Source organism: Bubalus bubalis, chromosome 3 (assembly GCF_019923935.1).
Source record: "Bubalus bubalis isolate 160015118507 breed Murrah chromosome 3, NDDB_SH_1, whole genome shotgun sequence".
In the NCBI taxonomy this organism is placed as follows: domain Eukaryota; kingdom Metazoa; phylum Chordata; class Mammalia; order Artiodactyla; family Bovidae; genus Bubalus; species Bubalus bubalis.
In genome coordinates, this window is record NC_059159.1 from 114,990,706 (window position 1) to 115,016,631 (window position 25,926).

Here is a 25,926-nt window from a genome sequence, read left to right on the forward strand (position 1 = left end):
AATAGAATCCCTTTAACTTTCTCTTTCATTTGTAGACTCCATGTTTTGAGAGTTTTTATTTATCATGTAATAGTATTAGTTTTGAAATGCTAAAATGAATCCTTGACTTAGGAGATCTCAAAGTACTAAAGCTCCTGGTTTGGAACTGTTGAACTAGTCCCAGCTCCTCATTTGCAATTGAAGAAACAGAAACTCAGAAAGAATCAAGGATTTGCCAAGGCCACACTGCTCCCATGTAAAAGGAAAATCACTAAAATTCAGGTCTTCTCATTCCCTGTAACCATTTTATTTTCCATATAAAATTCGGCCTCTAGAACATGCCCTAGCTACAGGGACACTTTGGAACCAAGTCACCAGCAGGAAACAGAATTAAGGCAACAATCATAGAAGAGGTTTACCATGTATTTAAAATCCTCACAGCAGCTGCTCTGTATGTGCCACACCTTTTGGCTAAGTGATCATTTACTCCAAGAGAAGGTTCTGACACCACATAAAAGGGAAAAAAAATTAAGAACTATTTAAAGACAGATGACATTCAAAGTAGTTTTAAAAATACATGTAAAAATGATTCACGTGTTACTGGGATTAAGGACTTCCATAAGGGGATAGAAAGCTGTAGTGGGAAGAATGCTGACTTGTGCCACCATTCTTTTAACTTGGAGCTTGTTTTACGAGATGGCATACTATCTTCCAGCCTGGTGTGATAAAGGGGGCAACAGAGAAAGAAAGCTTCACATGATAAATGGAACAGAAGCAGGACTTTATTTCAGTTCTGAGCGGAAGCTCTTAGAACCATTGCTGAACCTACCAGCAATCTTACTTTTCTTCTGTCCCAAGAGCAGCCAATCCCAAGCCACCGTCGCTCCTTTAGCCTACACCCTAGAATGAAGACAGGCTTGGAGTCACCGCTGACCCTCAGCAACTTGTAACCCAAGTGAGAAATATGCCTTATCTGTTGAAAGTCACTGACACTGAGGACTTTTGCCACCAGAACACAACCTGGTGAAAGCTGACAGATGCAAAGCAGTATCTAAAATGACTCCTAAAAATTCTAAGGTGGCTGCTGATCATCCCCACAGAACCTGACATCCTGAAAGCCTTTCTGGGCTTCCCACAGTGTCAAGAGAAGCAGAATTCTGCTTAAGGGAAAAGGAACTGGAAAGGGCAAAGTAGGCTGTACGAAACTCTGTGAACAAAGAACACATCGGAGAAGCAGAGAGACAAGCAAAAGCCAACAACAAAAGGGCATAAATAACAAAGGAACTCCATCCATAGCAAAGCAGCACATACAAACGTGCAGCACTAACACCAGGGAGGAGGGAGAGACAGAAAGTAGGAGAGCATCCAGATGCCAAAGGGCTGCCTGAAAGACAGATAAGGACTAGAAAAGAGAGGGACCAAACAATGGTGAGAGGAACTGTGAACAGTTTTAAGAGAAAAAAAAGTTGGACCCCAACATTGTGTTTGCTGCATCAAGTCCTCTGCTCGAAGGGAAAGTGCAGTAAGGCAGCCCGTCCTCTGGGAAACATTTCCATTTCAACTGGGGGCAGGCACCTCCAGATTCTGTTGTTCAGTCCCTCAGTCGTGTCCAGCTTTCTGTGACCCCATGGACTGCAGCATGCCAGGCTTCCCTGTCCTTCACCATCTCCCTGAGTTTGCTCAAACTCCATTGGTGTTGCCATCCAACCATCTAATCCTCTATCACCCACTTCTCCTCCTGCCCTCAATCTTTCCCAGCAATTGCTTCTTTTCCAATGAGCTGGCCCTTCACATCAGGTAGCCAAAGTATTGGAGCTTCAGTTTCAGCATCCGTCCTTCCAATGAATATTCAGGATTGACACACACTTTAAAGGGGCCATGAATGGTGCCTTCTGCCTCCAGTGAATCAATGCCCTGGGACCTCACTGCTGAAATTATGGTGGGGAGGAGGGTGGGCTGCTGGCAGCATCAGCATCACCTGAGCTTGTGACAAGAGCAGAATCCCAGGTCCTACCCCAAACTGCAGTGACTCAGAATCTGCACTGTAATACAATTCCAGGATGACTTTCCAACACAGGAAAGCTTAGTAAGTGCTGCCATAATGACCATTCTTCCCAAAGTAAGTGTATTATGCCCCTGATGTATGTTAAACTGGAAATATAGGTTAAGATTCTCAGGTATGCATACTAGAAATTTAGCTCCAACGTTCATTAGTTATGCGCCCTTAAACAAGTCACTTGACTTTCCCTGAGCTTCAGTCTCTCCCTCTATAGACTGAGCACCCTGATACCTTTCTTAAAGGACTGATGTGAAGGCCAAATGAAATAACATATGTAAGCTGCAGAGTAAATACTGATAGATGTCAGTTCTATTACTTGCTGACCATAAGGAGGTTTTTCTGAGGGGTGAGTGGTGAGGGTAAGAAGCAGGCGAAAGATGTTTTGAGGAAATGAGGGCAAAGAGAAAGCCAGGCAAGGGAGACTGTTGATGGGAAGACACTAGCTTAACTTGAATACTCTTATCTGGTCCTCCTTGTTCTCTGCCCTCTATCTTCAGAAAAACAGTAGTGTATTCAGAAAGAAGCTGGATGCTAGAAGTCATGGCACACAAGGATTTACTTCAAGCACCTCCTCCCCCACAGGCATGCTAATTATTTAGCAGATGTGCATAATTTAACAACTACACAGCCAAGTCTCTCAGAGTCAGTGATTTCCACTCGCATCCCAACGCTTACAGGAAAATATCAACCCAAGTATATTTCCCTAGCATATATTAAAGCTTCCCAACACAATATCTATAAATAAAGTACTGTACCATATATGACTCATCCTGTTAGAGAATAGATTCCTCCTTTTTAAAAAGTCATATTAGGTTTTTAGGAAAACTGGTGTCCTATAAACCTGAAAATTTCATTAATTACAGAATTTCAAGCCCAGACTAACTTTGAGCTCTGTCTCCCTAAATTTCCTTTCAATTCGGTTTGGGTGTTTCATTTTTTTCACCACTATCAATGAATCAAACTCTTAAGAAAGATACGGGCAACCCAGGCCCTCTATTCAAGGGCTAATGTGTCCGATGCATCTTAATCTTTGTGCATATTAAATTTAGCAACCATGTGGCCTCTGTAATGCAATGAAGATAAGAAATGTTAGTCTGGAGATCTATGTGTTTCTTAGTGCAAGTCTTCTGAAAGAGAAGAATTCAGCTTAAACTACATTAAATTGCACTAAACTAAAATTACTCTATTGGAGAAGGCAATGGCAACCCACTCCAGTATTCTTGCCTGAAAAATCCCATGGACAGAGGAGCCTGGTAGGCTGCAGTCCATGGGGTCACTAGGAATCGGACACGACTCAGCAACTTCCCTTTCACTTTTCACTTTCATGCATTGGAGAATGAACTGGCAACCCACTCTAGTGTTCTTGCCTGGAGAATCCCAAGGATGGGGGAGCCTGGTGGGCTGCCGTCTCTGGGGTCACACCGAGTCGGACATGACTGAAGCGACTGAGCAGCTGCAGCAGCAAAATTACTCTATTGCATCAATATGGGGTGCGCTTAGGTTTTTGGCCTGTTAACGAATATGATCCAAATGGAGAAATAGTGTAAGGTGGATGGAGAGAGAGAATTTGACAAAATGATACCTCCTTCATAAGAAGGAAAGAGCTCCTGTTACAGTCAATTAAATTCCCTTCCCCTCATTACAAAGATCTCTCAGCCAAAATTGACATAAGCGATATCCAGGCACCTGGTGCCCCACCGCGGTATGAAGGATGCTGTCCACAGGCCCTCCAAAGACCTCTCAGGTCCCTCTCTTCTGTCACAGGTAACACCTGGTCTCCAGAACCTGGGGGACTCAGCACACTTCCACCAATGACACACCCACGAATCTCCTATCTGCAAACTGTTCATCAGAGGCCATCTCACAATACTGCAAAGCTCAGCTGGCTTGCTTTGCTGTGTGTCTCCTGCAACATGACTTCAGTCCGAATGTGTTTCATCATTGGATATTCTCCTCTTAGACATGGGCTCTACGTTTTTACTCAGTCATTTTCTCTTATGGAGATGGAACCAAGCAAGCAAACTCCAACTGAAACCTTTACACTACCTTTTGAAAGTGTAGACCAGTTTTTGTACCTACTGATAAGATTGGAAGCAAAGGCATGGAACTCAGAAGACACTCTCTACTCAGCTCTGCCGCTTAACTGGCTGCATGTCCTTGGGCAAGGCTGGATTTCACCTCTGGCCTTTTTCTTCTCCTCTGTGATGTAGATATAATAACATGTCCTACCAAAGGTTGATCAAATAAGATCACATAGGTGGAGGCAGTTATGAAGTGTAATACTATGGCTTGAATTACCATACCAAGTATAACAGCAACTAGCTTGACTGCTCCATAAGGCTCAGGCTTGTTTTATTTTGTTTTTAATGATTCAGCTGCTGCTGCTGGTGCTGCTAAGTCGCTTCAGTCATGTCCTACTCTGGGTGACCCCATAGATGGCAGCCCACCAGGCTCCCCCATCCCTGGGATTCTCCAGGCAAGAACACTGGACTGGGTTGCCAGTTCCTTCTCCAATGCATGAAAGTGAAAGTGAAAGGGAAGTCGCTCAGTCGAGTCCGACTCTTCACAACCCCATGGACTGCAGCCTACCAGGCTCCTCCGTCCATGGGATTTTCCAGGCAAGAGTACTGGAGTGGGGTGCCATTGCCTTCTAATAATTCAGAGAGGAAGTCAAAAGAAAAAGAGAAAGTGGCAGATTCTGCTTCTTAGTCCCAGGCAACATGTGTAACTGACCCGGCATAGATTGTATTATGATTGTCTTAATTTAACAGCATGGCAGCTTCAGAGTATTTGATCAGATTCATGTTTTTTAAATTAGTGTAGTACTGCACAGTCTCTCAAATTTGTCAAGAGCACAGACCTAGGTGTCAAGAGACCTGAAATTTTTGTTTGACTCTTTCACAATGTTCTGTGGAACAATTTAACCTTTCTAAGTCTTAAAATTTGGTGGGTTTCACTCAGAAATCAATTTGGAAAGATTTAGCAAGAAACTTGAGACTATTTATATCTTTTGCTCCAATAATTACATATTTGAAAAACTATTTTAAGGATTTAATCCTAAACAGGACAACATGTTTAGGTGCAAAGATATTTGTTATAGTATAATTAACAGCAGAAAGAGGACAATCAAAATGTTCAACCACAGTATATTTTTTATAAAAATATATGCTATCATTTAAAATGTTGACTCAGAATGCCATGTTATTACATAGGGAAATATTTAATAAGCTATGTTAAGTAAAATAAAAATCAGGGTACCCAATGTATGAATGTTGTTTAGTTGCTAAGTCATAACCGACTCTTTTATGACCCCGTGGACAGAACATAATGTCCACATGAGTTTGAGCAAGCTCTGAGAGTTGGTTGTAGACAGGAGGCCTGGCGTGCTGCAGTCCATGGGGTCACAGAGAGTCAGACATGACTGAGCGACTGAACTGAACTGACTGTGGTTTAATATAATATTCATTTTCAATTTTTACTGTGATCATCGGGAGAACTTTTTTTTCTTTTTAGATTGTAGGCAAATTAAAAACATGGTCTTAGGAAATGTATACAGGTCATATATATAGTCTTGGTCACTCAGCTGGTATCCGACTCTTGGCGACCCCATAGACTGTAGCCCACCAGGCTCCTCTGTCCATGGAATTTCCCAGGCAAGAATACTGGAGTGGGTTTCTGTTTCCTTCTCCAGGGGATCTTTCCAACCCAGGGGTCCAACCTGTGTCTCCTGCATTGGCAGGGGCTGGGGCGGGACTTGGGGGGGGGTACGGTTCTTTACCTTCTTTACCGCTGAGCCACTACGGAAGCCCAAAATGTATTAATATCCTATTTTAATCCACGCAGGAAAGAATAAGAAAACTCCTTGCCATAATATTGCCAATAGCCATGCTCCAATGAAAATGAGTCATTTTTAAGCTTTTTCCCATTGTTTGCAGTTCATTTTCAGCTTTCCTCTATTTCCCAAACTTGCTTTAATGTTTATAATTTTATAAATAAACAAAGCCTAAAACATAATATTAGGAGGTTTAAATAGACAGTCTAAAGTCACCTATTGCAGTGTTAAGGATCTAGCTTTGTATCACAGTCTCAAATGTAAAGGTCTGTGATTAAAATAACCCATAGTGTCAAAGCAAGAAATCACTAATACAAGTTTATAGCTACAGAATGCTGTTTAAACACACAGAATCTCAATGCCTGTTCCCAGAGCACTCCCAGAAGTGACGGGCCAGGGTGTGTCCAGTGTAACACAGCAATCAGGGTGGATGCATATAAATCTTTCTGAGAGCAAAAGTCCAATGAAGAGGCCAGTAGTCAGAAGCATGACTCCATGTTTATGAGATACATCAGAGCAGTCTACGTAAATGCCAGTCTATGAAACCCTGTGTGTGTGTGTGTGAACTGATTTTTACAGCGATGTCATGCTTGGTCAGCAGGCTATTTTGACATGGAATAATCCCACAGATGTGAGAAATACATTTCCCCATAATAAGGCTCAGAGTTATATAACAGCATGGAGAGCTAATTAACTTTTCAAAATGTTTTAAAAGCCATTTCTGGAATGGCATTTTGGTCTGCATCCACCACAGTGAGTTTATGTCTGGATTTTTTGGAGACTGGAAAAAAGAGTGATGGAGCTTCAGGCCAAGGTCCAAGGGTAGGCAGCCAAGTGACAAGCTCATGACGAGTTGCACACCAATGAGGTGGCTTTGCTTTCTGCGCAGCTTTATGTCAGATTCACAAAAATTCAGCTACAGGATAAAATTCTCCCTCTGGTTTATCTTTTTCTATGACCTGTTCCCTGGTGGCTCAGACAGAAAAGAATCTACCTGCCAAGCAGGAGACTCGAGTTTGATTCCTGGGTTAGGAAGATCCCCTGGAGAAGGAAATGGAAACCCACTCCAGTATTCTTACCTGGGAAATTCCATGGACAGAGGAGCCTGGTGGGCTACAGTCTATGGGGTTGCCAAGAGTCGAATACCAGCTGAGTGACCAAGACTATATATATGACCTGTATACATTTCCTAAGACCATGTTTTCAATTTGCCTACAATCTAAAAAGAAAAAAAAAGTTCTCCCGATGATCACAGTAAAAATTGAAAACGAATATTATATTAAACCACAGTCAGTTCAGTTCAGTCGCTCAGTCATGTCCAACTCTCTGTGACCCCATGGACTGTAGCACACCAGGCCTCCCTGTCTACCACCAACTCCCAGAGCTTGCTCAAACTCGTGTTCATCAAATCAGTGATACCATCCAACCATCTCATCCTCTGTTGTTCCCTTCTCCTCCTGCCTTCAATCTTTCCCAGCATCAGGGTCTTTTCCAATCAGTCAGTTCTTCACATCAGGTGGCCAAAGTATTGGAGCTTCAGCTTCAGCATCAGTCCTTCCAATGAATATTCAGGACTGATTTCCTTTAGGATTGACTGGTTTGATCTTAAACCACAAGGATTGGTCAAAATTCTGTTCACCTTTCTTTGAAAGAATCCAGGCCTCCCCAAGTCAATGGCTTTGGGAGTCCGTTTATATGGTAGCTGCCAAAGAATGAGAGAATTGTACCTGATATTTCATTTGGGAGATGCTGCACGCAAACCAAACCAGGTTGCTAAAGGCAGAGAAGAGATGAAAGTGTTAACAAAGCAGAGGATGGAGGCCAGAGAGCAACCTGCCCTCAGCCTCCCTGGAGAGGGACTTGGGGACACTGCTGTCCCAGAGAAACAACTGAGCACGTGTCCTCCCAGACATACCAGTGGCAGGGGCAGCTAATCTCCCCACCTGTCACTCACTTCTGTCCTCTCAGGGAAAGGTGCTGGTCTGGCCACACCCCACGCAGAGAAACAAATCTTGTCAAAGCCCAGCTTAAGTAATGAGGATGACATAAAATCAGTGCCAGCATTTGTGAGTCTGCTGCATTCCCGTCATTCTCATGACTTTCAGATATCATCATACCAATCGGCTCAGAAAGACAGTTTAGGGGATTTTCCTGTGAGAAAAGAACTAATTCTCAAGGTAGGTTTTTAATACTCAATGGCAGTTGTCTGAAGGAAGGCTGCCTTTGTCTAATTTTCAGTTTTCTAGAAACTTTGAACTCCAGACACATGAATGAGCGCTTACTCTTGCAGATAACTCATCCTGAGCTTTTGGAAAGATTTTCTTCTATGTCTCACCACTTTTCAAACTTTCCTCCCCTCGAATGCTGTTTTTCTTTGCTTTTCTCCTATTTCCTTTCCAATTCCATCCCCACCCTTCTTCTTTCCTTTCTCCCTCTTTTCCTTCACTCCCATGTGTGTGTCCCTAGTACATCCAGTAGTCTTCTGCACCATTGCTAAGCTGGCAGTCTGGAGAGCAGAAGTGAAGCAAATAGCAGAAATCTTAACTCCTAACCTCAGCTCTTCTTGCCAGCTGTGACACCCAGGCTGTGCTCACTCTATCTATACTCACTCACTCAGCCAAACCCAGCTTTTCTGTCTCCAGCAAGAGAGTGACAATAATGAAGGGAAAAAAGGTACAAATAACCTTATTTACAAATCAGAAATAAATCCATAGATATGGAAAACAAACTTATGGTGACCAAAAGTGAAAGGAGGGGAAAAACAAATAAGGAGTTTGGGATTAATATATACACACCACATAACTTATACGCAGAGTACATCATGAGAAACGCTGGACTGGAAGAAACACAAACTGGAATCAAGATTGCTGGGAGAAATATCAATAACCTCAGATATGCAGATGACACCACCCTTATGGCAGAAAGTGAAGAGGAACTCAAAAGCCTCTTGATGAAAGTGAAAGTAGAGAGTGAAAAAGTTGGCTTAAAGCTCAACATTCAGAAAACGAAGATCATGGCATCCGGTCCCATCACTTCATGGGAAATAGATGGGGAAACTGGAAACAGTGTCAGACTTTAATTTTTTGGGCCCCCAAATCACTACAGATGGTGACTGCAGCCATGAAATTAAAAGACGCTTACTCCTTGGAAGGAAAGTTATGACCAACCTAGATAGCATATTCAAAAGCAGAGACATTACTTTGCCAACAAAGGTTCGTCTAGTCAAGGCTATGGTTTTTCCTGTGGTCATGTATGGATGTGAGAGTTGGACTATGAAGAAGGCTGAGCGCCGAAGAACTGATGCTTTTGAACTGTGGTGTTGGAGAAGACTCTTGAGAGTCCCTTGGACTGCAAGGAGATCCAAGCGGTCCATTCTGAAAGAGATCAGCCCTGGGATTTCTTTGGAAGGAATGATGCTGAGGCTGAAACTCCAGTACTTTGGCCACCTCATGCGAAGAGTTGACTCATTGGAAAAGACTCTGATGCTTGGAGGGATTGGGGGTGGGAGGAGAGGGGGACGACAGAGGATGAGATGGCTGGATGGCATCACTGACTCGATGGACGTGAGTCTGAGTGAACTCCGTGAGTTGGTGATGGACAGGGAGGCCTGGCATGCTGCGATTCATGGGGTCGCAAAGAGTCGGACATGACTGAGTGACTGATCTGATCTGATCTGATATATAATATAGATAACCAGCGAGGACCTACTGTATAGCATAGAGAACTATACTCAATAATTGATAACCAGTAAGACAAAAGAATCTGAAAAAGAATATATATACACATATCTATGAAATGGAATCGCTATGCTATACACCTGAAACAAACACAACACTAAGTTGTGAATGTCTGTGAATCAACTATACTCCAATTAAAAAGATAATGTATATGAATATGTTTAGTAATGATATGGAAATTATTGTTAATAGTGAGTTTAAAAGAATTCTTTTGACTATATTCAGAACCTGGGATTTGAACTGGAGCTCACATTTAATTGTACATTATTCATAAATAAAATGGTAATGATAAAATTACAGAGAAAAAAGGTTTGGCTAAAAATGCATTTTTGAGAACTTCACTATATCGTTGTTATTGTTGCTCAGTCACTCAGTCGTATCCAACTCTTTGTGACCCCATGGACTGCAGCACGCCAGGCTTCCCTGTCCTTCACTATTTCCTGAAGTTTGCTCAAACTCATGTCCATTGAGTCGGTGATGCCATTCAACCATCTCATGCTCTGTCACCCCCTTCTCCTGTCCTCAATCTTTCTCGGCATCAGGGTCTTTTCCAACTAGTCAGCTCTTCCCATTGGGTGGCCAAAGTACTGGAGCTTCAGCATCAGCATCAGTCCTTCCAATGAATATTCAGGGTTGATTTCTGATTTGATTTTGAGAATTGACTGACTTGATCTCCTTGCTGTCCAAGGGACTCTCAAGAGTCTTCTCTAGCAGCACAGTTTGAAAGCATCAATTCTTTGGCACTCAGCTTTCTTTATGGCCCAACTCTCACATCCATACATGACTGCTGGAAAAGCCATAGCTTTGACTATATGGACCTTTGTCAGCAAAGTGATGTCTCTGCTTTTTAATACTCTGTCTAGGTTTGTCATAGCTTTTCTTCCAAGGAGCAAGTGTCCTTTAATATTATATATAATACTACTAAATCTAAATAAGTTTCTAAATTGAAATAATGTTTGCACATATTTTCATGTATCAGTTCTTAACATAAGAAATCTAAAAAGCAGAAGGAAGCTTACTGTAGGACATTAAAAACTCAGTTCTTTGTTCAAAAAAAATGAGGAATGTGGAAAACCAAAAATTGTACTCACAACTTTGATAGCAACTAATGGACAAATTCTAACTTTTTAAAAAATCCATTCTCATTATCAAAAATTCACTAAATACCCACAATATTTCCAGTCACTCTAAAAGCTAGTCACAGACACTATCTTCCAAGTAGTTTATTGGTCTTTTATTTTTCTTTCACTTGGGCATACAGTGAAACAGTCTCCCAATTTAGTCAACCAAATCATAGATAGTCCCACACCATAACTTTCTCATAGTAGGTTCTCAATAATACTGATTGATTAGTCAATTATCCAAGGATATTTTAATATAAAATAATCAAAAACAGAGAAATGAACCTCTCTTGGGTCAAAGTTAACTCACTACCCAACACTCCCATAAACCTGCCAAGTTGCTTGCATTTTATTTAAAGAAAATGAAATGTTCCAGGATATTGGTGGGAAGACACAGATGTGGGAGTGGGTCCTGGAATGGGAGTCAGATGACCTGGGAGCAAACACTGGCTCTGTTCTCTACTGACTTGAAAACTTGGGCAAACTTCTTGCCCACCTGAACCTCAGTTTCTTCAACTGCAAAAGGAAATAATAGCTACCTCACAAGGCTGTTTTGAGTATTAAGTGGAAAAATATATTTCTTAGGGATAAGACAGATAGTCAACAAATTTCAGTCAAATTAAAATCATCCCTGTTTCTATAAAATGTAAATAGGGCTTCCTGGCTCTCTTATTCACCGTGATCATTTTCATGTTTTTATTACTGTGGGTGAAAGAGATATTCTTGTCTTAGTACATACACACCTGCAACAGCCTTAATATCATTTGACTGATGAGGCCAGTCTGGAAGGCCTTCAAATTTCCTATCAAGGACTGAAAAATCTTCCCTGCTAGTCTCATGACATTAGTGCTGGCCCAGAAGCAGCAGAACAAGCTGGGCCAGCTTGGTGAAATGGCTGGGATTGGGGGAGTCTAATTTTTCCCCTTTGGACCACATAGCGGAAGATCTAAGGCTCCAGTAGTTCCACTCTGTCTACTGATGCCCAGTGTGGTTTTGCAGAGTGCCCATACCCTTCCTTGCCTCTCTCCAATCCATTCATGCTTTAATCCACCAATTCTTACAGATTCCAAGCAATTAGCATAAAAACTAGGCTCATTATTTTACAGTAACATTTTGTACAAAGTGTGTACCACATAAAATCACTGTATGGCACTTCTCGACCTTAACATTTCTCATCTCCTTCTAGTAAACCAACCCGAATTCCCATATACTATGGCCAGCCCTTCTCCAGATTCAGGTCTCTAAAAGTCTGCATCTGCTTATCCATTTATTCATTTTTTGGCCACTATAGTGTCTTATGAGTTATGCAAGGCTTTTATCTTATGGTTCCATTCATTCTAAAAACACTTCCACCTTTTTGTGCTTAGCACAGTCATGGCTCAGGGCTTCCCTGGTGGCTCAGTGGTAAAGAATCTGCCTGCCAATGCAGGAGATGCAGGAGACAAGGATTTGATCCTTGGGTCGGGAAGATCCCCTGAAGTAGGAAATGACAACCCACTCCAATATTCTTGCCTGGAAAATTCCATGGACAGAAGAGCCTCATGGGCTACAGTCCATGAGGTCTCAAAGACTGGGACACATGCAGTCATGACTCATGGTCCCAAGAAGCCCCTGAAGGCTATAGCATCTCCAAAGCATCCAATGCTGAGTAAACTGACCAGTGTGTTTGCCCCTCATCCATCAACTGGTCCCCACAAGCTGAGAGGGTACCTTCCCCTCATCTTTTACTAAGAAACATATTAAGTATTTGCTGACAGGAAATGAAGTAAAGAAGATCTGCATGCAATGGCTCATTAAGACTGATGGCAAGGTCCAAATTGATACAGCCCACCTGCTGGCTTTAAGGATGTCACCAGCATTGGCAAGAAAGGGGAGAACTTCTGTCTGATCTGCAACACAAGGGTGGCTTTGTTGTTCACTGAATTATACCTGAGGAGCCAAGTACAATTTGTGCAAAGTAAGAAAGATCTTTGTAGCACAAAAAATCCCTCATCTGGTGACCCATGATGCTTGTATCATCCACTATCCCGATTCCCTTTCAAAATGAATGACTCCACTGAGATTGATTTCAAATCTGGCAAGATGACTGATTTCAACAAGTTTGACACTGGTAACCTGTATATGGTGACCAGAGTCACTACCGTGGGAAGAACTGAACAATATTCTGCTGTGATCACCAACAGAAAGAGACAACCTGGTCCTCTTGGTGTGGTTCATGTGAGAGACGCCAACAGCAGCATCGTTGCCTCCCCATTCTCCAACATTTTTGTTATTGCAAAGGCAACAAACCATGGATTTCTTTTCTCTGAGAAAAAAGTATCTGTCTAACCATTGCTGAACACAGAGACAAGAGATTGGCAGCTAAAGAGAGCAGTGCGTCAAATGATCTCTAGGAAACATGACTGGAAAGGTCTTTGGGCTTAACTGGGCTTCCAAGGTGGTGGTATTGGTAAAGAATCCATCTGCCAATACAGGAGATGTAAGAGACATGGATTCAATCTCTGGGTTAGGAAGATCCCCTAGAGGAGGGCATGTCAACCCACTTCAGTATTCTTGCCTGGAGAATCCCATGGACACCGGAGCCTGGTGGGCTACAGTCCACGGGGTGGCAAAGAGTTGGACACGACTGAAGCAACTTAGCACTCACGTAGGGCTTAATTAAAGATAATGAGGAATGATTAATTGCCCAAAAAAGCTTCTCACAAACAAACAAAGGCCATTTACCGAGCTTCAGGCACTGCACCAGGTTCTGGAGTACAGGTCTCTGGAGCAAATCCATACAGGGACCTTGGTCCCTACTCTCATTAATCAAACACACATGCCCAATAGAGATATAATAACAAGCTACGATAAATGATCTAAAAACATCACCCAAAACCTTGACTTAGACTCATGAACTGGGAGGTTGGGTGGAAAGGGGTCATTCAGCAAAGTTTTCCCTTCATCTTCCCCTGATCTGAAGAAGAGGTAGGGGTTATTTAAACTAGGAGAAGGAGCCAGCAGAAGCTGGGCAGCAGATGAGTCAGATCCTAGGGTCAGGGTAAGAGAGTTGTCTGTTCTCCTAAGAGCAATGGGAAGTGATAAGAAGGATTTAAGGGAGTGATGTGACAGAAATAAAAGACACTTTCACTATGGCTGGCAGCAGTGGGAAGGAAAGTGGTCTGCAGGGGATCAATTGGCTAGTTGGCCATTGGAATCATCTGGATGTCTGAGATACGGTGGGTGGGGGAAGGGATAGAGGAAAAGGAAGTTCCCAGTTGGAGAAACCAGATGAATACTAATGACATTCACTGAGACAAGGAACTGCAGGAAAGGACACCTTGGGCGCAAAGGGACAAAAGTAGCCATTGTTTCAAGCTCTGTGCTGAGAGCTGTAGGTACATTATTTTGGCTTTCTGATAAGGCTGCAAAGCTGGTATCATTATCTCATTTTTCACATTAAAAACCCAAGGCTGTAATATCAGCTTAATTTTTCTGACCCAACCTTTGTGGATCTAATTTTTCAGGGCGATCTAGCGCCCAATTAGCCTCCCAAGAGCTCTTAAGAAGAAAGATGACTTTTCCTTAGAAACCAAAGCCCAAAGCCACAGAGCTCAGATAGAAATGGATTTGGAATGTTGCCAGAGACTTTGAGTAGGTTACTCTGGGACCTGTGGCAGGGCGGCCATGTGTGATTGTGCATAATTACAATGTGCACAAATGTAATATTGTAATATCACAATTACAATCATAATGCAATGTGTGATTGCATACTGCACAAACCCAGAGGACACCAGTCATATCAAAGTTCCTGTGAATTCTGCCTCCTGAATACATCAGCCCTGCCCCTCCCCAGTTTCTTTTCAAAGAAAGACTCTAAGCTCCATGACTCTAGGGTTCAAAAATAATCAGTGACCAAGGCAACACCATGCACTTGACCTCTCTGGTCCCAGAGCTTCTTTCCTCTTTTGCAGCCTTCATTCAGACCCAGGTGTTTACCCCTCACCCTTTTCTCTGCTCATCTAGTATCCTAAGGAGAAGCAGATGTAAAGGAAGAGTGACCCATCCATCATTAGACCGTTGCTTACAAGAGCTCCCCAGGGGGATATACCAAATCTAAAACATTGCTAATATCTGCCCAAATTAATGCTACAGAGAAACAAACAAGTTATACAAAAGCCGTCGCTTTTTTAGCTAGTTATAAAATATTCCCCAAATTTCTGATTAAAGAGTATTCTTGCTCACCTGATTGCATCTTCCCAGACCCGGGGTGCTGTCCGAACAGCAGTCACCAATTCTTTATCTTTGAGGAAGACCAATCCACTTTGAGATTTACCCTGAAAAAGTCTCGTTCTCTGGCCCCAGGGCCAGGACAAACCACAGCTTTCCAATTTGAAAGTTCAGGCAGTGAGAAATGGAGCTGACTCTAGGACTAAAGCAATCAAGGGCTCTTTTCTCATCAGCCCCTAAGGCAGTGACACCACATTCGCAGAAGTGCTTTGGATTCCTGAGTTTCATGCTTGGGAATGCTCTGACAGGAGGCACAGTCTCAAGTGTGCCAGCCCAGGCTTATGATGGGGAGGGAGCTGATCCTGCGGTCTGTGATCAGAATGAGCTCAGCTTTCCAAATGAAACTGCTCTACCAGTATCTCCATCCTTCTCAGTCCTTACCACCGTGGCCCTTTAAAAGGCATGGAACATTCATTTTAAAGATGCTTTTTATTGATACATATGACCTTGTTTCTATAAAGGAAGTCAGGAAGGATATATTTCTCAATTTCCAATCAAGATGATTCCTCTGCAGACACACTGCAGTGTTTTTCTTTTTTTGAAACCTCATCGCCTCTACCAACTCTGATGTGGTTGGTCCTTTGGAGTTGTGAATGTGCTTCCTTGTCCCTCTGCCACATAGCAGAGTGTCAGTTGACATTTAGGGTCACCCAGGATTTTTTTACTACAGAAATCCACATATGGACCAGTTCCCACTGCAGAAATGAGCCTTTCGCCTGCAGCCGGCACTGCTCGAGGGCGGATGCATTCCCCAGAATCTGGCGGTGACAGTGATTCTCTCCCCACAGCATTTCTGGGATACTGATGTGCCCTGTATCCTTCTGCTGGCAGCTGACACTTCCCCCAATGCTGGCTCATGACCCAGCTCTAGGGCACGAGGACTGCAGCGACCCCCAGCCCTGCGGACCTCTTGACTTGTATCAGCTGGTGCGGTCTGGCAGTGGGAGAGGCTTAGTGGCCAGGCTGCCCCGGGTAGAGACCCTGGCTTCCTGCCAGTCAGAATTCCAGGGGTCTCATTCCTCATTTAGCTCCTCTTTTTCTCCAAAGTTCATGGGAACTTGGACCATTAACTGACATCATAAGGCTGTCTTGGCCTGAACACTTTTTTGAGCTAACCACTATGACATTGGAAGACATTTGCCAAATCACAGGCTAGGGCTCAAAGCCCTCATTCCCTCCCCATCTTCAATTTCTCTTACCACAGAAAGAGTCTAAGAATGACTAAGACACCACTACAGAAATGGTATAACTGAAAATGGAAAGTGCAGCTAAAATGTAAGGATAGACCTGGAACTATGGGATTTGATCTCTGTCCCTATTTCAGCTCAGAATGGGCAGGTGGAAAAGTCAAGAGGGCACTGGCAGGTGAAAAAGAAAATGTGTTTTTGCTCTTATTTCTAGTTCGAGCAGTGAGTATCCAGATCAGAAACATAGCTGGAGGATCAAATAATGACTTTTTCAAAATAAGGGTTACCTATGATGGACAGGGAGGCCTGGCATGGTGCAATTCATGAGATCGCAAAGAGTCAGACACGACTGAGCGACTGAACTGAACTGATGTGTGATTATCCCTCAGAAATGACTTGTTCAGGCTGATCTGCGATGGCCAAAACTTAGAAAGGAATAAACCACAGCGACTGAAGGATCACTTTGAAACATAATTCTCTGCAAAACAATCATCGTTTGCTTTGCAAAACAATTCTCAATAGACTGGGAAAAAATTCTAAATGGTCAGTAAAAACAGGAAGATATAGTCATCCTCCTGTATAATAAAATAAATACTGGTTTTAAAACAGAAAAAGAAACATAGCTGAGTTCTCATAAGGAGAAGGGAACCCAGGTAACAAGCATCACCCTTTGACTTCCATCCCTACTGCCTTGGGGGGGCCTTGCTCTCCTGGTGCTAATTCTAGTGTCTTGATTCTTTTAAAAATAACTGAATCAGTTCCCTAGTTGTCAAGAAGGCACCACTTCTAGAGACTGTGCTTGGAAGGAGTGACTATTTCCCTTGCTGTCCTCCGCCTTCAGCTAAGGTGTTTTACAGAGAAACTGCAGGTACCCAAGCCAGTTCTTACCAGGCAGGAGGCAAGCCCCCTTGAGAAGCATTTGAGCTCCAGAAGAGGGTGATCTCTCTTAGGCCACACTTGAGGTTTACTTTTGTCATTTCTCATAAATGCCACATATTCTCACGAATGAAGGGGAAGTATCAGAAGGGTAAATTTAAGGAAAAGTTGGATGGGATTAAGTTAACTGAATCTGCCTCAGTTTGAAGACTAGCAGAACTGAGATGAAAAAAGAATTAGGAGACCACTCTCCCAATTTCAATAGAAATAAGCTTCAAGCTACCTGATTAAAAATGAAAAACCTTCCTTCTACTTCAAAGATTTCTGCTCCACCCAAGGGCCTGGCCTAGAACAGCAGAGCTTCTCTCCTCACAATCGCATATGAATAATAAATGCTCCTAGTCAGAAGAAAGGGCATACAAACAATTTCTCCAAAGTTTTAGTTATTGGAGATTTTATCTATGGCTAATAGTAATTCCATTTTACAATTTAAAATTTCTTTGGTCTTTGAAACTAGCTAGCTCCAGTGATGAAGAGGTTACGTTAATGCAACAGAACAAGACCCTACAGGGCCTGCCTGGAGCAGACTCCTCCCCTCCCGCGTTCTCCATCTGCCTCTGCAAAAAAAACTTTACCTCCTTGGCCTTCCTTGAGCTCCAAAGAATAAATTTGATCAGGGAAGTGAAAAAAATGCAGAAAGAAAGAAAAACAAGACAAAATCATAAGAATTTAGCCATTAAAAAAAGTCAAGGACTTCTTAAGAGTTATAGATAATATTCTGAGCTATATCCTTTGAGCTCTTTTTCAGACACTGAAACCCCCATCAGGTAGAAGTTAACTATATGCTGCCCACAAGCACATAGGTCCCAGAGTGGTTGGAACCAGAGAAGGTCTGAAACTGGTGAGGTCCCAATTACCTCATCACCAACCAATCAGAAGAATGCTCATGTGTTGATCATGTACCCTACAACGCCCCTGTCCCTCACTATGACTTTTAAAACCTTTCCCTAAAAGTTATTGGGGAGTTCAGGCGTTTTGAGTACTAAATACTGGACTCCTTGTTTGGAACCTGAAATAAACATTGCATTTTCTTTTTTTTTTTTCAATTTTATTATTATGATTATTATCATTTTTTTTTTTTTACTTTACAATATTGTATTGGTTTTGCCATACATCAACGTGGATCCGCCACGGGTGTACACGTGTTCCCCATCCTGAACCCCGCTCCCACCTCCTTCCCCATACCATCCCTCTGGGTCATCCCAGTGCACCAGCCCCAAGCTTCCTGTATCCTGCATCGAACCTGGACTGGCAATTCACTTCTTATATGATATTATACATGTTTATTCTCTTTCAAAGTCTTAATGTTACCAAACAAAACTTGGGTTGGCTTCCCTGCACTCAGTAAAGCCAATCTACTGACACTGGGTTATGGTACAAGAAAATGCAGTTCTATTTCCAGGGAAGCCAACCCAAGTTTGGTTTGGTAACATTAAGACTTTAAAAGGGAATTGGTAAAAAATTAAAAAAAAAAATAAAAGGGAATTGGTCATTTCAAATCATTAAAAGATATATATCATATGTACAGAATATCAAAGAAAGAAGTCAAATAGGTAGGAAATAATCCCTGCCCATTAGACTTTTTTTTAGGTTTCATAGAGAGAAATCTATATCAACTTCTGATGGAAAATGGCTTAAAGATAACACCTAAATTCAATCTAGTTCTGGTCTAATAAAGTCTAGGTGAGAACCAGCATGATCATTTTCTTCTTCCTAAAGTGTTTCCCAAAGGATTAACCTAATTTTTTAAAACCCTACAATTCTGTTGTGAATAAACCTCTCACAAATGAATGCCATAATTATTGACTTAATTTTTTTCTCCTAAACAAAGAGTAAATATATATATACATATATATCTCCTCTAAAGTAAAACGTTTACCTACTACTATAGTTGAATGTTGTATATTAAGTAAAACTTTTATTTACCTAGAAAATATAATTTGTGGGGGGAAATGTGACACTAAAAGTGACCAAACCACCTTTACTATGGCTAAAGATGAAAGGTTACTTGTGATCGCTAACAAAAAAACCTATTACCAGAAAAAAGATAAAATTAGCAGTAATTATTCTTCCAGCTAAAGCAGGAAACTGGGAATAGTATTACAAACAATCACTTCTTTTTCCTGTCATCTTTTTTTTAATGATGAAGAGCAACTGTTCCTCTAATGAAAGGACTCAGTAAATAAACTTAAGCATGACTTTAACCTAATTAATCTGAAACAGGGAATTTTTCACCTCAGCAATTGCTCTTCGGAAATGAGACAAACCTCTTGCTCACATCAGACCCCACAATCTAAATGTTTATTATTAAAATAAATGTTACAGGGGTGGAACACAGGTGCAGTTTACAACTGCGTGATGATTGATCAACATTTTTTTATCCATGGAAAAAATGAGTAAGTTGCCAAAATTGATCTTTTTTGATCATTTCTCACTTAATGTTAGAAAAAGAACAAAGAGCATAGTTATACTATCAGAAATGCAAAAAAGAAAAAAAGAAATGCAAGTATTTCAGTTTTTTCCTTCATGTGCTCAAGTAAACCCATAAGAGGGTCAGCAGTAAACAGAGAAACAATCACAAACCTCCTCTATTCTGAAATCCCCACAGATTATCAGTCTCTGGGAGGCTTAAAGTAGAAAACAAAGTATTTATATTAGCATTAGTCAACTTTAAAGGTCTCTTAAAGGATACTTACAGTTAAATCTCTGTAAGAATCACACATTCGTCTTCACTCCCTTTGTTGTGCAAGGGTAAATGAGTTACAGAAAAAAAAAAAAAGCCTGCAAATACCGTGCCTTGTGATTAAGACGTCATCTTAATGCAGACTTTGTATTTTGGCTTTTATGAAGGTTTAAAGGTTAAAGGCAACATAAATTATGCAATTCCTCCTATGCCAGGCCTATAAAAGGTGCTTTCAGTGTTCATTAAAGATATTGCTTCCAAATGGGCAAAAGCTTTTTTGTTAAGTGCCAAAAGAGAAACATTTCCATTATGCTCATTACTGCAATGCTGGAGAGCCAAAACAATTTGGAATCAGGAAACTGCTAGACTCTGTTGTTCCCGAATGTATAGCAACTGTCAGTATACACGGTGAGAAACTACCCTTCACTGTTTGGACAGCAGTACAGTAAAACAGAGTCAGCCAACACTCTGGTCTGCTTCCAGGAGAAAGATAATCTGGAAAACCCCAAAGCAACAGCAACAGTTGAGGTTTTCTCCTTCTGCTTCTGCCACAAGAGACAGATTTGAATAGGGCCCAGAGAGACTCGATCCAGGAAGGAGCAAGCCCCATGTAAGGGATGCTCGGAGAAACTGCTATTCTCACACATTCCTCTAGGTCGGCATTACCACTTCCTCATTTAGGTTTTGTCATCCCCTCCAGCTAAAGTACAGCTTCCCTTTACACTTAAGCGTACTGCATCTGCAGAAGTCTGGGCTCTTTTATCGCAAGGACCACCACATCCATTTATCCTCTAGCCTTCTGGGGCAAACTGTTGATTTGACTGGATCTGCGTCTCTCCAACTACAAGCCAAAGAGATCAGAGCTGGACACACAGCGCCCAACTTCGACCAGGTCACCCCCACCCCACCCGGCGCTTTGCCTCTGGGGGCGGATTATGGAGACAGACTGCCTGGTGTAAGCCCCCAGAGTCGCAGAGATTCTTTCCAGAGGACAGCCTGCACTCCCTGACAACTAAGTGGCAAAGTTGTTTCTTCCTCCTCTGCTGTAATGCCCACCCATCAACACGCGCGCGCGCGAACCAACGCACACAGCTTTGCGCCCTCAACTTACCAATTTAGACTTGGCGCGCTGCAAAAATTCTTCCATGTCGTTGAGAAAGGTATGGACCGGAGATACCCGGAGGGCGCAGAGGACTATCTGCTCCCGGGCGAGAGGAGCCGGGTCCCCGGAAAGTGGCCGCCTGGGACGCAGCGACCGGCTGCTCCCTCCTACCGCTCGGAGGCGGCTGAGGTTGTGACTGAGCTCTCGGCTGTCGCCTCCCAGGGCTCCCCACCCCACCCCGAGCCCCGCCGCCCGCTCGGAGCGTCCGACTCTCCCCTAATAAGGAAAGTGGGTGTGACGCCTGGGAGCCCCAGGGCGCTCCTGGCACGCTGGCTGGCACGCGCCTGTGGGGCCGGAGCTCCGGGGCTGGGGCGCGGGGGCGGGAGTGTTGGCGGATGGCGAGGGGCTCCTCCGCCAATCGCAGGGCCCCGCTGCGGCCTCCTGACGTGGCGCGCCGAAAGATGCTGCAACCATGGACAGCGCCCAGAAGTGCGAGCCAAGTGCAAGGGGCCGCTGCAGAGGGAGGTTCTGCCGCAGGCACCGCCGCTGTCAGCCAGAGGAGGTGGAAAAAGGGAAGAGAGGCCCCCAGAGAGCTCCCCTCCTCGGCCAGCGCCTTCCTGGCTGGCTGGCAAGTTACAGAGAGCTCCAATGGTCACTTAATGAGCCGGCTCTGCTGACCTGGCCAGGGGACACACTCAGCTAGATTGTGGGGTGGAGGGGGTTACTGCTCAGCTAAAAGCAGTACGACCTTGATGGAAAATAATAGGAAGAGCAGGCTAGCAGGTTGTGGTAGGTTGCGTCTTTCCTCCTTGCTCTCAAAACATACCTGCCCAGCAACAGACCTCTGCAGTTCACCCTAATTGGGTACCCTTATGTTGGCCCTGGGGCTATGGATACATACATCCTTCTGCAGTCGCAGTCCCCATTCACTCTGACATGTGTGCTCAGCAACAGTGAGGGCAACAGAACCTCCTTCCTGCATAAGAGTCTGTGTTTGTACAAGATCTTCAGATCATTTCTCTGTACATTAAAGTTTAAGAAGTACTGCAATAAACACTTAAACTCATAGCCATGAACCTTATTTTAAGCCACTGAATATTGTCATGTGGACTCTCTAGCCTGCCTTATCAGGGGCCCACATATATCTGGGCTTTGGCACACCTGCCTGTAATGCCCTTCCTGCCCTCCAACCAGCCCTACTGCCTGGCTAACTCGTGCTTCAGCTGTCAGCTTAGAGGAGTGACCTCGACACTAACTACACTTCAAAACCACATTAATATCACCCAGGGCTTTAAAAAAATACTGCTTCCCAGGATATAGTCCAGACCAATAGAATCGGTTGCTCTAAGAGCAGGGAGACTGCATCAGTCTGGTATAAAAATGTTCCAAGTGATTCCCACATGCAGGCCAGGTATGATCATCTGGTACACAAACTTTAGTGTATATCTGAACCACCCAGAGATATATTAAAACATAGATTTTTGTGCCTCACTCAGTGAACTTCAGGCTTAATAGATCTGTTTAAAAAGCCTGAGAATTTCCATTCTTAACTATCTCCCAGGATTTACGGATACTGCTTAGAAGTCATCTTCCTCCAGGAAGCCTCCTCTGATCTACTTCTCCCTTTCCACCCCCATACTGAGTCAGTTGCCCCTTTCATGTTCTCTCACAGCAACGTATAATGTCTACTATACTAGAAATTGCCTGATTAGTTGTCTGTTCTCCACCAGGCTGTGAGTTCTATGGGAACAAGGACACTGCCTATCTCATTCATTGATGTATCCCTAACACAGTTCACTTCATACATAAATTTCAATAAATATATCTTAATGAATAAATGTACATATGAAAGGTTTCTCTCTTTCATCTTGTGTGTGTATGTGATTATCCAACTTTTTTTTTTTGATTATTCAGGAGGACCCAATAAAAAGAAATCAGTTGAGTCTACAGATCTGATTAAGAGTGATAGGAATGTTAAGCTCTGATTTACATTCAGGCGATGAGCTGTATGGAAGCTGCAGATTCTATCAGCTTTCTTTGCTGACTTAAGTAATTTAAAACCGTCCAGGTAAAGCAAGTGTCTTGTCAGCCTTTAAATCTGTGAAGTTAATCACAATTCAAGTAACATTACTGAGAAAAATTCATGAGAATGCTTTGCCTCTGACTCCATTGGGGATTTTAGTGACAATCACTCAGTTCCTCTGAATTTTTATTTTAACCACTTTGGGTAGGTATTATATAGCCTTGAGTTTTCTTGACTTTTTCTTCTTATGGACTCAAATGTATAACACCTATCTCCCTGAGTTTTTCTCCACCAACAATGTTTCTGCAAAAAAAGTTTATCAAGATTTACCTCCTCCAGGAAGCCTTCTTGAACTTACCACTTACATTAGTTTTCTGAGGCTGATGAAACAAATTACCACAAATTCAGCGGCTTAAAACAACCCTGGTGGCTCAGATAGTAAAGAATCTGTCTGCAATGCAGGACACCTGGGTTTGATCTCTGGGTTGGGACGATCCCCTGGAGAAGGGTATGGCAACCCACTCCAATATTCTTGCCTGGAGAATTCCCATGGACAGAGGAGCCTGGCAGACTACAGTCCATGGGGTCACAAAGAGTCAGTCATGACTGAGCACAAAGCACAAAGCTTCACAAATTTATTATCTTACAGTTCTGTGGGTCATTAGTTTGACACAGTTCTCATCAGGTCAAATTCAAGAATTCAAGGTGTCAACAGAGTTCATTCTTTTCTGGAGTCTCTAGAATATCCTCTATTTTTTCTCCTTCTCCAGCTTCTAGCAGCAGCTCACATTATTTGATTCATGGTTGCCCTCCTCTATGTGCAAAGACAAGAATGTTGCATCTCCCTGGTTATCTTTCCATAGCACATATGCCTCTGTTTCTCTCCTTCTATCTCTCTCTACCACTTTTGAAAGAACCCTTATTACATTGGATCTACCTAGATAATCCAGGATAATTTCCCCATGTTAAGGTCAGTTGATTAGCTACCTTAATCCCCCTTTGCCATGTAAAAACATATTAACAGGTTCTGAGGATTAGTATGTAGTCATCTTTTGTTGTTGAGTCACTAAGTCATGTCTGACTCTTTTGTGAACCCATGGACTGTAGCCTGCCAGGCCCCTCCATCCGTAAGATTCTCCAGGCAAGAATACTAGACTGGATTTCCATGCCCTCCTCCAGGAGATCTTCCTGACCCAGGGATTGAACCTGTGTCTCCTGCATTGGAAGGCAGATTCTTTGCCACTGAGCCACCAGGGAAGCTCCATGGTCATCTTTGGAAAGCTATTATTCTACATACTGTACAACTCATTCCCCAAATTATTTGGGAGTTATTAGTCTTTGATCCTCAGTTTCTTATCATTTCATAGCATCTAGAAATCTAGTGCCTTTAACTCTAAATTAGAAATCATCAACCCTGGCTACACAAAGGTACCATCTGAGGGACTTTGAAAAAATATTGATGTTCCAGCCCATCTCTAGAAATTCTGATCTGAGTGGTTTTGAGAGGGATCCAGGCACATCAGGTAATCTTCTGTATATTCAAAGTTGGGGACCACTGAAGGTGAAAGTTGCTCAGTTGTGTCCGACTCTTTGCGATCCCGTGGATTGTACAGTCCATGGAATTCTCCAGGCCAGAATACTGGAGTAGGTAGCCTTTCCCTTCTCCAGGGGATCTTCCCAACCCAGGGATCAAACCCAGGTCTCCCACATTGCAGGCAGATTCTTTACTAGCTGAGCCACAATGGAAGCCCAAGAGTACTTCCGTGGGGACCACTGCTGTTAGATAAATTTGCATTCCCCCAGTCACCCAAGTACAAAATGAGGTGCTCAGTTTGATTTACAACTTTATCCTACCCCTCGTGGCCAATTAATTCCCAAGTCCAGTGTCTTCAACCTTTGAGAAAGCTTCCTCCAACTTTCTTCCTAGTCCAAGTGCCATTATTGTAACTCAAGTATCAGATCTGAGCCTAAAGGCCACTTCCCCTTCTCTCCAGAGGCCTCTCTGCACTTGTCTGTAGAACACTCCCATTTCCTCTACTCTTTTCACTCAGGTTTCTTGATTCCTGCTCAGGTTTCTGAGCACTCCTCATTTGAAATTATTTGAGTAGATTAGTAGAATGGTTGTTATGGACTGCATGCCTTCCACATATTGAAGCTTTAACCCCCAAAGTGAAGGCATTAAGAGTTGGGGCCTTGGGGACTTGACTAGGTTTAGATGAGGTCATGAGAGTAGAGCCTTCTTGACAGGATTAGTAGCCTTATCAAAAGAGGAAGAGACCAGAGTGCTCACTCTCTCCCTCTCTCTCTCTCTCCACCATGTGAGAATATAGTAAGAAGTGACCACCTGCAAGCCAAGAAGAGGGCTCCCACCAGGAACCAAATGGAACACATCTTGATACTGGAGTCCCCACTCTCCAGAACTGTGAAAAATAACCATCTGATGTTTAAATTGCCCGGTTGATGGTATTCTGTATAGAAGTACAAGCAGACTAATACAGCAGTAGTGCTGGGAAAAGGAAGGCTTTAAGGACCATCTAATGCCATACCCTTATTTTACTGAGTAGGTAGCCAAGTCCTACAGTAGTTCAATATCCTCTTGGGCTAACAGAGCTACATAGAAGCAGAGCCAGGATTGAAGCTCAGTTCTCCATTGTTCATTCCTTCAGCATTTATGGATCATTAACTACGCTCAGGTAGATATTATGCCCAAACTGAAATGTATAAGGCAAGATCCCTGCCCTCAAAGAGCTTACAGTCTAGTCACTGTAATACAAAGAGATGCAGTGATTGAGAAAAGCATAGGGTATTGTACTAGTTGAGATGCTATGTGTGACTACAGTCTGGATTCTCATCCTTGCTGTGGTAGACTGACGTGCAAATTCTTTGACATTCCTCCCAATAAGAAGTTGGGTCTATGTTCCCTTTCTCTGAGTCTTGGACAGCTCCATGACTTTCTCAGCAATAAAATACAGCAGAAGTATCATCATGACAGTTTCTA

General features: G+C 42.9%; 1 protein-coding gene and 1 pseudogene across 7 annotated transcripts in view; one reads left to right on the forward strand and one right to left on the reverse strand.

The window, feature by feature from the left end:
• The window catches only part of PRUNE2 (prune homolog 2 with BCH domain), a 292,193-nt gene extending 271,017 nt beyond the window's left edge, over positions 1-21,176 (reverse strand). For 6 of the 7 annotated variants that reach the window (XM_044939959.2, XM_044939960.2, XM_044939964.2 and 3 more), the window contains exon 1: positions 20,915-21,139. In XM_044939959.2, coding sequence (XP_044795894.1) covers positions 20,915-20,950 — 36 coding nt within the window. In that variant the 5' untranslated portion in view covers positions 20,951-21,139. Of the gene's footprint in view, positions 1-20,914 lie in introns of all 7 variants that reach the window. The other variant, XM_044939965.2, reaches the window with a different exon arrangement.
• LOC102390465 lies at positions 12,316-13,121 on the forward strand (annotated as a pseudogene).
• Positions 21,177-25,926: the final 4,750 nt, after the last annotated feature.